The sequence below is a fragment of the Amyelois transitella genome, chromosome 11 (genome assembly GCF_032362555.1).
Source record: "Amyelois transitella isolate CPQ chromosome 11, ilAmyTran1.1, whole genome shotgun sequence".
Taxonomy (NCBI): Eukaryota; Metazoa; Arthropoda; class Insecta; order Lepidoptera; family Pyralidae; genus Amyelois; species Amyelois transitella.
The window spans coordinates 726,338-738,616 of NC_083514.1; the positions used below are offsets into that span (position 1 = coordinate 726,338).

At 38.6% G+C, this 12,279-nt stretch overlaps 1 protein-coding gene across 1 annotated transcript; it reads left to right on the forward strand.

The window, feature by feature from the left end:
* Nucleotides 1–7,765: 7,765 nt before the first annotated feature.
* LOC106136164 (uncharacterized) lies at nucleotides 7,766–12,067 on the forward strand. The gene is made up of 3 exons (XM_060946628.1): nucleotides 7,766–7,904; nucleotides 8,366–9,287; nucleotides 11,105–12,067. Exons 1-2 carry the CDS (start codon nucleotides 7,766–7,768, stop codon nucleotides 9,280–9,282), a joined length of 1,056 nt encoding a protein of 351 aa, XP_060802611.1. The 3' UTR covers nucleotides 9,283–9,287; nucleotides 11,105–12,067.
* Nucleotides 12,068–12,279: the final 212 nt, after the last annotated feature.

Genomic DNA, 12,279 nt, shown 5'->3' on the forward strand with positions numbered 1-12,279 from the left:
ATTATATGTAGGTATGTATGTGATATGACATGAAACAGTGCCTGCGAAGGCCTATTTTCAGAAAAAAATGTAGATATTTTGATCTACGAATGTTAACCTATGTTTGTATCCCGGAAACAAGACTCGAGCATCCAGACTAAAATAAAATTTTCTCACTCGACATTCTTACATACGAGGGTTGTTTGAAAAATTCTCGGCCCGTCTAAGAAAACAAAGATAAATAAACAAAAAAATATTTTTGTTTTTTAACATAATCCCCTCTTGTCTCAATACACTTATTTAATCTATATTCTAGGGCTTCTATGCCACTCTTATAGGCCGATTCTTCCAACTCGTCGAAAAAACGTTCCGCCTCAGCTATGACCTCTTCATTTGTGGAAAATTTCTTTCCAGCCAGGTGTTTTTTCAAATTAGGGAACAGATAATAGTCCGATGGTGCTAAATCCGGTGAATAATGGTGATGGTTCAATACTACAAAACGCAGTTCATGGAGTTTAGCCATTGCAACAACTGACTTGTGCACTGGTGCATTATCCTGATGAAAAAGGATTTTTTTTTTCGCCAATCCCGGGCCTTTTTCACGGATTTTTTCTGATAATTTATCCAACAGGTTAGCATAGTATGGGCCTGTAATAGTTTGTCCTTTCAGAAGGTAGTCAATAAAAATTATTCCCTTGTAATCCCAAAACACGGATGCCAGAACTTTTCCTGCAGACTTTATCGCCTTGGCCTTCTTTGGAGGCGGAGAACCTCTATGTTTCCACTGTTTTGATTGTTCTTTTGTTTCAGGAATATAATGATGTATCCAAGTTTCATCGGTGGTAACAAATCTTCTCAAAATATCGGCGGTATTTGACCTAAACAAGGCCAGAATCTCACTTGAAATTTCAACTCTGTTGAGTGTTTGTTCGGCGGTCAGCAAACGCGGCACTCATCTTGCCGAAACCTTTTTCATTCCAAGTTCATTGGTTAAAATATTAAATACCCGCTCGGTTGAGATCCCTATAGTGTCACTTATCTCTCGTACTTTTAATCTGCGGTCGTCTAAAACCATTTATGGATTTTATCGATCATTTCTGGCGTGGTGGACGTTGAAGGCCTTCCGCTCCTAGGGTCATCTTCGACGCTTTCTCTGCCTTGTTTAAATAAAGCTACCCACTTTTTTATCGTCGAATACGAAGGCGCAGATTCACCTAAAGTGTTATCCATGACTTCCTTAATTTGGCTAGGTGTCATATTTTTTTGACGAAATATTTAATCACGGCTCTTACTTCGGTTTTTTTCATTTTTCCGGTAGAGAGTCAGATTAGCTCAAACAAAAAATCGTAAAAAAATAATCACACAACCTATCACAATGAAATTTAACACAAGTGTAAATAAAGAATCAATCTATCGAATGAGTATATTCTTATTTTTTTTCTACCCTCAAATCTAGGTTAGGCCGAGAACTTTTCAAACCACCCTCGTACATATAGTCACGTCTAAATTCCTTGCGGGGATAGATAAAAGACTGATAGGCCACGTTCAACTTTTGACTTGATGATAGTATTGAGATTTAAACAGAGACAGGTTGCTAGCCCGTCGCCTTATTGAAGAATCCAATGTTTTTAAGCCTATCCCTTAGTCGCCTTTTACAACATCCATGGGGAAGAAATTGAGTGGTCCTATTATTTTTTTCTATTAATGCAGGGAACCATACGGCTTAAGTACTTAACAAAAATTAGTAAAGTGATTATGTCTTAGTCGCATTTTTCGACATCCATGGGAAAGAGAAGGAGTGGTCCTATTCTTTTTTTATTGGTGCCGGGAACCACACGTCATCTCCTCGATATTCCTACTCGGACATTTCAGGTTTGTAGATCTGTTTGTAACACAATTAGGCACAGCAAACAGCGCTCTGATGAAGAGGCGATCGATATCGCCCCTCACCCCCCCGCCGGTTACGTCACGGGAACGTGACGGTATCTGTTAGAGGGTTTTATACAGAAGATATACTATGCTACGTTTTTAGTAAGCATAAATAGTTATGATTCGCAAGGCTTAACGTTTTTCACAACGTTGTTTCATTTTATTTATGAATAATCGCTTTTTTTCTTTGGTAAAAACTTAAAAAATTTCATAATAACTATTGCTAAAATAAATTTTAAACTTAATATGATTTCTCGTTGCTTTTTGACAAAACTTTGTGGAAATTATTTTAATTAAATATAATTGCTGTACAACCAAAAAAGTTACATCAACACCGTTTAATAGATGTGGAGCTTTTACAAACAGACAAACAGACAAATTTATTTGTATTATTGAATTTGTGTGGTACCAATAAAAAAAGAATAGGACCACTCCATCTCGTTTTCATGGCTGTCGTAAAAGGCGACTAAGGGATAGGCCATGGGTTAGCAACCTGTCACTACTTAAATCTCAATTCTATCATTAAGCCAAACAGCCGAACGTGGTCTATCGGTCTTTTCAAGACTGTTGGCTCTGTCTACCCCGCACAGGATATAGACGTGATAATATGTATGTATCAAATGTATTGCTCCTGTTTTATTATATGAACTGTCTTAATTCCTGACGATGTACACGAACATTTTTACCTTCAAAAAAGAAGGAGGTTCTCAATTCGATTGTATTTTATTTTATTTTGATCCGTTTGCCTGCCAACTATTTTATTTAATATCAAATAGCTTACCATTAGTAAAAAATAAATCTTGTAATATAGCTTGACATATCTGTAGCTCATGAAGTGGAAAACCAACTGAAATCACGGGAAGCTATACATACATATGGTCACGTCTATATCCCTTGCGGGGTAGACACAGACAACAGCCTTGAAAATACTGAATGGCCACGTTCAGCTATTCGGCTTAATGATAGAATTGAGATTCAAATAGTGACAGGTTGCTAGCCCATCGCCTAAAAAAAATAGAAGCTATAGATAGATAGGTAATACTCTTTATTGCACCATAAGAGTATAACATACAAAACAGCACAAAACAGATAGAGATGGTACAAAGGCGGACTTATCGCTAATGCAATCTCTTCCAGTCAACCTTAAGTCAAGCTATATATTTAATAAGAGATTTATACGTGCACATTTGAAAGTTGGTATGTTTGTTTTGTTATATATTTTCTAGAATTACGACTACAGCATATGTGTTTAATGTCTGATGTCTCTAAGATGAACTTTATGCAGTTTAAAAAATTAAAATCTTGCGCGGCATTATACCAGTTTTTGTAGTATGACAGTATAGTAATTTTGGCCTTTCGTCGCCTCCTACAACCAGCAAACTCCATTCATTTCTGTTCAACATTACACTTTCTGCCCACTCCATCTTATCTGTATCAAATCAGTTACTAAATCGGATATATGTGTGCATGTGAGTGCTGGTAAATAAATAATTAGGCTGCATTAATTTAAGTAAATAAATTATTAAGCTGAATTAATTTCGGTAAATAAATTATAAGGCTGCATTAATTTAGGTAAATAAATTATTAGGCTGCATTAATTTAAGTACATAAATTATTAAGCTGCATTATTTTGGTAAATAAATTATAAGGCTGCATTAATTTAGGTAAATAAATTATAAGGCTGCATTAATTTAGGTAAATAAATTATTAGGCTGCATTAATTTAGATAACTAAATTATTAGGCTGCATTATATTTAGGTAAGTAATTTATAAGGCTGCATTTATACTGGTTGCATCCTCATTTCTCAAGAAAGTAGCCCAGCCTATCTATGATAAAAACCCTGGATTGGATAGATAAGTAACATGAAGCGACTCCCGTCTGACCTCCACAACCATTGCAGCGGAACCTAAGCCATAATGTATCTTGGTTACACATCCAGTTGCCTGAATGTGCAGTTTTCTTCACTATGTTTTTGTCGGTTTTGCAACTCGCTTACGCGCCCGCTCCTCTCTTCACTCACTCCTCACTCCACCCTAGAGATTCAATTATTTATTGTTTGACACTGTATCAATGTAATCTGAATGAAAGTCCAGGTCACAGGATTGGACAATTTTTTTACACGAAACGACTCCCCGTCTTACCTCCGTAACCTTCGCAGGGAAACCTAACCCATATTGGATCATTGTTGCATATCCAGTTGCCTGAATGTGCAATTTTCTCCACTATATTTTTGTCGCTTTGGCAACTCGCTTCCGCGCCCGCTCCTCTCCTCACTCACTCCTCACCCTGCCCTAGAGAGCCAATAATTGACTGCCTGAAGGTCTGTCAATGCTAACTAGAGTCAAACTCGGCTGAATTCATTAGGATATGATTTATCACTAAGTCAAATTGCTTGTAAAACTTGAGATATTATATTTGATAGACTTATGCATCCACTTAGATTGATTTAACTCTAAAACTTTAGACATTGCATTTGATTGAATGAAGCATCCAATTAGGTTGGGATCGTGGCAAATGTAAAGATGTAGGCTCTGGCTACCCCTCCGGGAAATAGTCCTTGTGGGGTAGGCAGAGACAACAATCTTGAATTGACTGATAGGCCACGCTCAGCTGTTAAGCGGATGATGGAATTGAGATTCAAATAGTCACAGGTTGCTAGCCCATCGCCTAAACGAAGAATACCAAGTTTATAAGTCTATCCTGTAGTCGCCTTTCACGACATCCGTGGAAAAGAGATGGACTGGTCCTATTCTTTTTTAAATTAATGCCGGGAACCACACGACATTGCAAGATTGTTTACTTTAGTTTCAGTACCTACCTTTATAAAGTTCCTTCTATTCAAACTATACTAACCGATTTGTATAGACTCCTCGGCATCCCATCCTTAACAGTCACATCGCATGTTCGCAAGATGAAACACGGCATTCATCATTTTATACAATGTGGCATTCAGACAGGGAAAATGCTAGCTTTATTTATTTCATACTACCGACCCCCCTCGGCTTCGTACGAGTAGCGTTATCGATTTCCATACAGACTTACATACATACATACATATGGTCACGTCTATGTCCCTTGCGGGGTAGACAGAGCCAACAGTCTTGAAAATACTGAATGGCCACGTTCAGCTATTTGGCTTAACGATAGAATTGAGATTCAAATAGTGACAGGTTGGTAGCCCATCGCCTAAAAAAAAAAGAATCCCAAGTTTGTAAGTCTATCCCTTAGTCGCCTTTTACGACATCCAAGGGATATAGACGTGACCATATGTATGTATCTATCGTTTTGCCTTTCAATCCTGAAGACTGAACAGTACCTACACAGCAAAGTTCTGTTCTTAAATATGAGAACATTCCTTGCCGATGGGATAATTGAGTTGGACTCCTGCCTGATCCATTTATACTGTACAGGTCACAGACATAGATGAAACTAGATACCGCCGCTTGGCATATATAAAAAACCAAGTGTAGTTATTTCTTAGACGTTTAATTTGGTTCTGAAAGGACTGGATTTTAACCAAGTTTAACAAACATATATATAGTAACATCTATATCCCTTGCGAGGTAGATATAGCCAACAGACTTAAAATACTGAAAGGCCACGTTCAGCTGTATGGCTTAATGATAAAATTGAGATTCAAATAGTGACACACTAGCACTAGCACATCGTATTATACGTGTTATTTTGACCAACACATTTTAAAAATATACAAATAGTACTAAAACAATACAAAGACAATACTTGTATAATTTAGTCATCAGAACGATCATAACTGATGGTGAATGAAATTTTCATAAATAGACTTATTTACATACATACATAAAATCACGCCTCTTTTCCGGAGGGGTAGGCAGAGACTACATCTTTCCACTTGCCACGATCTCTGCATACTTCCTTCGCTCAATCCACATTCATAACTCTTGTCATGCAAGCTCGGCGGTTTCAGGTACTCTTGACCTGACACTTTGCCAGGACGTCCTTAATTTGTAGACTTATTTATCAAACATTATCCAAGTATTTAGTCACGGTAAGTATATACACCCACGCGGTCTAGACATAACTATGTCCGTGACGCCGGCGGCAGGCCTCGTCGTATTTATACCGGTTTAAACCGGTTCGAGCCGGTTCAGAGCGGTTATTTCAGCACAGATCAATAGTTTATTTGCAGGCTCCTGTGGACCGCGTCTGTGTTGCCGTCGCAAAAAAAAAGAGACGTTTAATTTTAAACTGAAGCCATTTTGTAGCATTTTACCGTTGACTTTTGACGAAAATCTTTATTATGGATCAGTTCATTGTTTGAAGAAGCATATTTTTGATTGATGTGTTTTTATTTTTGCCGAAGAAGTCAAAATTGCTCTACGTGGGTCGATTCGTAAAACTACTCTTCGCTTAATTGACAAAATGTTTATTCTTTTCTACAAATCCATCTACAAATGCCGTGCCGTGTGGTTCCCGGCACTGAAGAATAGGACTACTCCATCTCTTTACCATGGATGTCGTAAAAAACGACTTAGCAAATAAGGCTTGCAACCTGTCACTATTTGAATCTCAAAAACATTATTAAGCCATAAAGCTGAACGTTACCTATTAGTCTTCAATACTGTTGGCTCTGTCTAGCCCGCAAGGAATATAGACGTGATATTATGTAAGTTTGTGTAACATACATCCTCTTAAAATGATATTTAAAAAAAATGTTAAGTACATACTAATAGCAGGACTAGGATCAGTAAAAAAAAATTATAAGTGTAAAATATATGACAGGATGAAGCCAAATAGTAATGAATGTAATTCACCTTTCATTCATTTTTACAAACGACCATATCTAAATTTATGAGTAAAAAAATTTTGCTTTATATCCTTTCAAATATAACGTATGCTGCAGTGTAGTTTGTTCCGCCGCTTCTTCTACACAAGCGTTTTGGAAGCGGTGGTAGTTATAATTAGATTTAAGTGATGTGACGTCAATAAGTTATACCTTGTTGGATACATTTTGAAAAAAAAAAACATAATACACCTTTCATCTTCAGAGTAAAATTATTCAAAGTACATTCGGGAGCCGCTACGAGCCGTCTACGCCGCGGGCTACGATTGCTACGAACGTCTACGAACTGCTACGACGGGCATCGATGGCCTACATTCCGTTTTTTTTTTTTGTTCTTTCGCTCCTTGATTTATTGCGAGTTTTCTTTTTAAGTTGATTTTTTTTTGTAATTTTGGTGTAACGGAACGCGTCTTGAGAATTTGGTGATTAAGTAAATTTAAATTAAGTTTACTTTTGTTTAGATTATTATACTATTAATAATTTTACATACATAGTCACGTCTTTATCCCTAGCAGGGTAGACAGAGCCAACAGTCTTGAAAAGACTGAAAGGTTGTAATTGAGTATCAAATAGAGGAAGGCTGCTAGCCCATCGCCCATAAAAAAATCATAATTTATTAGTTTGTAACCTTTTCCTTAGTCGCCTTGTACGATATCCATGGGAAGATATGGAATGGACTTATTCTTAAATGCAGGTAACACATGTACCTGTTTTAAATTTTCTTGATACAGCAAAATAATTGTTTAAGCTTTATTTCACTACCTTATACTGAATATAAATTATATTTCGTCGCTTCATTCTCGATATAATATATTCACAACGTAGTCCCTTCAACCTACAAGGTAGCATCGCACGATTTTTAAAGAAAGAATCGATTATTTTTTACCAAATCGATTCATTCGTTCTCCTTCAATCATTCGCCGTTCGCTCACACCGGACATCTATAATTCATTCCTTTTTCGTGCGAGGTAGCAAGCACACGTCTACCGTCAACGTAATTTAAACTACCTACAACAGTTTGTTAGCAAAGAAAAATGACCAAGCGTAGTGCAGACGAAAAAATCTCACACTATAGGAGAAAATTACGGAAATTGGAAGAAAAGCAGAAGTCATCTCGTCGAAGACGAATAATATTTTCGGATTCAGAATCATCAGACTCCGAAAAAAGTCACAGTAAGTACATTATACATTACATTACTACTTTTTTTTTTTTTTTAGTTGTGAATTAAATGAAAAACATTTAAAAATACCCATTTCAACCGGGGGGTTGGCCGTGAGTCAACACGATGGTATAAATACGTGTCTAACATGCCTGGGGGTTGGTCGAGAATCAACACGAAGGTTAAAAATCGGCACTGTCATGCCCGGGTATTGGTCGTGAACCAACACGAAGGCAAAACCTTAATATTTTTCATCTACCTTCTTTTGCTAATATGTATCTTGAGAATTCATAATTCTCGGTAAAACATGTGCAATATAAAACAATTTAATTATTTTGCATATACCCACAAAAAAAAAAAAAAAAAAAAAGTGTCTTTATACGTAGGGGTATTTATGAGTACGTAATATACTCGTACTTATGTGTGTCATTTAACGGTATTGCAACGACCTAAAATCGATGTTTGTGGTCATAGATGACACCGAGCCGGAGATCATTGTGGAAAGACCTCAAGCGGACCCTCCAAATACTCATCCGGCCGACGAAAGCGTCCCGCCGCTGGGAGAGGGTGCAGGGCCCAACGAGAGCGAAACCACTGAGGGCGACGCCGCTGCCCCGGAGCTTGATCCCGAGGTGTTACTGGCGCTCGGCGCCAAGACAGAAGACGGCCCCGAGTACGGGGACAATATTCATGCAAATTTGGCACAGCTTTGGACCCCTTTGTTAAAAAAGGGCCTCACTAAGGAGGATAAGGAAAAATTATTAAAAGAATATTTGGTGCCTCAAAATTGTACATTATTGCAAGCACCCAAGCTCAATCCGGAGATATCTGCAGCGATAACTGAGAGCAGCCGAAATCGGGACAAGAAAGTGCTCAGTGCACAGCAACAGCTAGGCGCGGGTGTAACCGCTGTCAACAGAGCAATGGATTTGATTTTGAACAGCGAAAACGACATCAAACTAAAGACTATTAAATATCTTAGCGACGCATGTCGCATCCTTTGCGACCTGCACTATACAGAAACACAAACTCGCATTAAGCTCATCACCCCAAGTTTAGACAAAAGCTTTGTGAACGTCGTTCAAGATTCACGTCGTGATGAGACCCTGTTCGGAAACAAATTGTCCGAAAAAATAAAAGCCTCGAAGACTATAGAAAAGCAAGGTTTTCAAATTAAGAAGACTACACCAAACCCTGCACCTTCGGCGTCTACATCTTCCCGTCCGGCTCCACCACGGGGAAACTGGTCAGCACCTCCCCGCTACCCGAAGGGCGGCCGGGGAGGAGCCAAGAAAAATCCGGCGCCAAGGAAGCCGCCGTCATCAGCTCCCGCGACTGCGGCCAAGGCCACCAGCAAGCCGCAGACACGCGGACAGACACGGCAACAGTAGCGCAGGTACACGCTGGCCGCATACACCTATTCTACCACTGTTGGCAGAAAATAACCGATAATCCCCAGATTTTGAAATGGATTCGTGATGGCCTTGATGTTCCTTTTCAGAATTTAGTAACACAGGACTCTGCACCCGTTAGTCATATACTACCGGAAGAAAGACACGACATGTCTTTAGCCATTGAGAATTTACTAAGTCTAGGCGCTATAGTCCCATGCTTCTCGACACCGGGACAGTTCTTGTCAAAAATATTCCTCGCGCCTAAATCAAATGGTGGTAAACGATTTATATTAAATCTAAAACCATTAAACAAGTTTATAAAAACGGAACATTTCAAAATGGAGGATTATCGTACTGCTGCTAAGATTATACCAAAAGACGGATTCTTAGCCACTATAGACCTTAAGGAGGCTTACCTTTTGGTTCCATTAAATATGCATGATAGGAAATACTTTCGTTTTCAATTTAAAGATGAAAAGTCTCAATTACAGACATATGAATTTACCGCCATGCCTTACGGGCTGGCAGTAGCACCTCGAGTGTTTAGTAAAATAATGAAAGAGGTAGTTACATCCCTGAGGTCACGTGGCTTCAAATCCGTAATATATTTGGACGATATTTTATGTATCGGCAATGACTTATCCGAATGTACGCATAACGTCAATGAGACTATTAAACTTCTTAAATGTCTAGGTTTTGTAATTAACCTAGAAAAAAGTTGCTTAGAACCTCAAAAGGTCCGCAATTTTTTAGGATTTGTGTACAATACAGCTGACTTAACTTTGTCTTTGCCTTTAGAAAAACGCAACAAAATTTCACAATTGGTCTCAAAATTTTTATCATTGCCTAGATGTACCATCAGAGAATTTGCACAATTGATTGGCACTCTTATCGCCGCGTGTCCCGCTTCTAAATACGGCTGGATGTACACAAAAATTCTGGAAAGGGAAAAGTATTTACTTTTGCAAAAATACGGTAATTATGATACTAAAGTGTTACTCCCTGATAACATTATACAGGATTTAACTTGGTGGTCATATAACATTAACACAATCTCCGGTCCTATGAGGACACAAGGTTATAAAAAAGAAATTTTTTCTGACGCATCACTAACGGGCTGGGGTGCGTATTGTGATGGAAAGCGTGTAAATGGCAACTGGAAAGACAGTGAAAGAAATCTTCACATCAACCAACTCGAGTTGATTGCAGCCTTCCTAGCCATTAAAAGTTTCCTTCGCGAAGAGAAAGACTGTGCAATATTATTAAGGGTTGACAATACTACGGCCATCAGTTACATTAATAGAATGGGTGGTATCCAATACCCTCATCTGAGCAACATATCCAGGCAAATTTGGCAATGGTGCGAGACACGAAATATTTGGTTGTTTGCCTCTTATATAAATACCAGAGACAACAAAGAGGCTGATGAGGAATCCCGTCGAATCAACCCTGATATCGAATGGGAACTCTCGACGTCAGCCTTCGGTCAAATAACAGAGGCATTTGGTGAACCCGAAATAGATTTATTTGCATCCCGCTCCAATGCCAAATCTGATCTGTATGTTTCATGGAAACAAGATCCCGATGCAATGACCGTAGATGCTTTCACTATCGACTGGAGTAATTACTATTTTTACGCTTTCCCACCTTTTGCGTTGTTACTGAAATGTATAAGAAAGATCATCGATGATGAGGCTGAAGGGATTCTTGTGTTCCCATACTGGCCGTCACAGGCATGGTTCCCCATGCTTCAAAAAATATTAAAAAGAGATATTTTATTACTAGAGCCTCATAAACATCTTTTACAATCTCCTTTCAGAGATCATCATCCAATGTACAAGCGACTTACCCTGGGTGTCGCGAAGCTCTGCGGACGGCCTTCATCCAGCAAGGAACCCCAGCCGCGTCAGTAGAGTTGATGCTCGCGTCGCTCTCCGACAATACGGTAAAACAATACGGTTCATCCCTCAAGTTGTGGTGGGAATTTTGTTCGACAAACAATATTGATCCTTTCAATGGTTCAAATGAAGCCGTCATATTATTCCTTACAGAGCAGTTCAATAAGGGAGCTAGGTACGGTACACTCAATAGTCATCGCTCTGCCCTCTCTTTACTAAAGAGTGACGTAGGAACGGATGAGCGAGTTAAGCGCTTATTAAAAGGTGTTTATAAATTAAAACCTACGGCGTCAAGATATAATTCCACGTGGGATCCACAAATAGTTATCTCTTGTGTCGCAAACTGGGTTCCTCATGAAGAAATTGAAATGGAGAAACTAACAAAGAAGTTAGTAATTTTACTAGCTTTGTGCACTGCGCACAGAGTACAAACTTTGTCTTTGATTAAAGTTGATAATATTTCTAAAAGCTTAATGGGTATTCATATTAAAATTACAAATTCAATTAAAACCTCAGGCCCTGGTAGAGAACAACCGGTGCTCTTTCTCCCTTATTTTAGAGAAAACTTGAACATTTGCCCTGCCACAACTCTTGATGCTTATTTATTTAGAACCAAGGATATTCGGGGCGAGAATAATAGTCTACTATTAACTTACAAAAAACCATATAAAACTGCATCACCGCAAACCATCAGCAGGTGGATTAAAACCGTTTTGTCGGAGAGTGGCGTGGATGCGTCCGTTTTCAAAGCGCACAGCACCCGCCACGCTGCCACGTCGGCGGCGGGCGCGGCGGGCGTCTCAGTCGAGGTCATCCGGAAGGCCGCAGGCTGGTCCCACACATCGTGCACATTCGCTAAATTTTATAATAGAATAGTGCTCGATGAAGACCGTTTCGCCAGATCAGTATTTGGTTTGCCACACTCAAATCTAGAGTGATATATAATTTATCTGTTCATGCTAAATTAAGAAGTTTATACGTGTTTAGTTTTTCAATAAAACCATTAGTTTGATTATCAATTATTTTTAACGCAAAACTTTCATCTCTAAACATCTACGTTGTGAATATATTATATCGAGAATGAAGCGACGAAATA

Excerpts from the sequence above, each read along its gene's own strand:
- LOC106136164 (XM_060946628.1), top strand. The coding sequence starts at position 7,766 with ATGACCAAGCGTAGTGCAGACGAAAAAATCTCACACTATAGGAGAAAA. Across the intron at positions 7,905-8,365 it reads AGACTCCGAAAAAAGTCACA|ATGACACCGAGCCGGAGATC; the intron begins GTAAGTACATTA and ends TTGTGGTCATAG.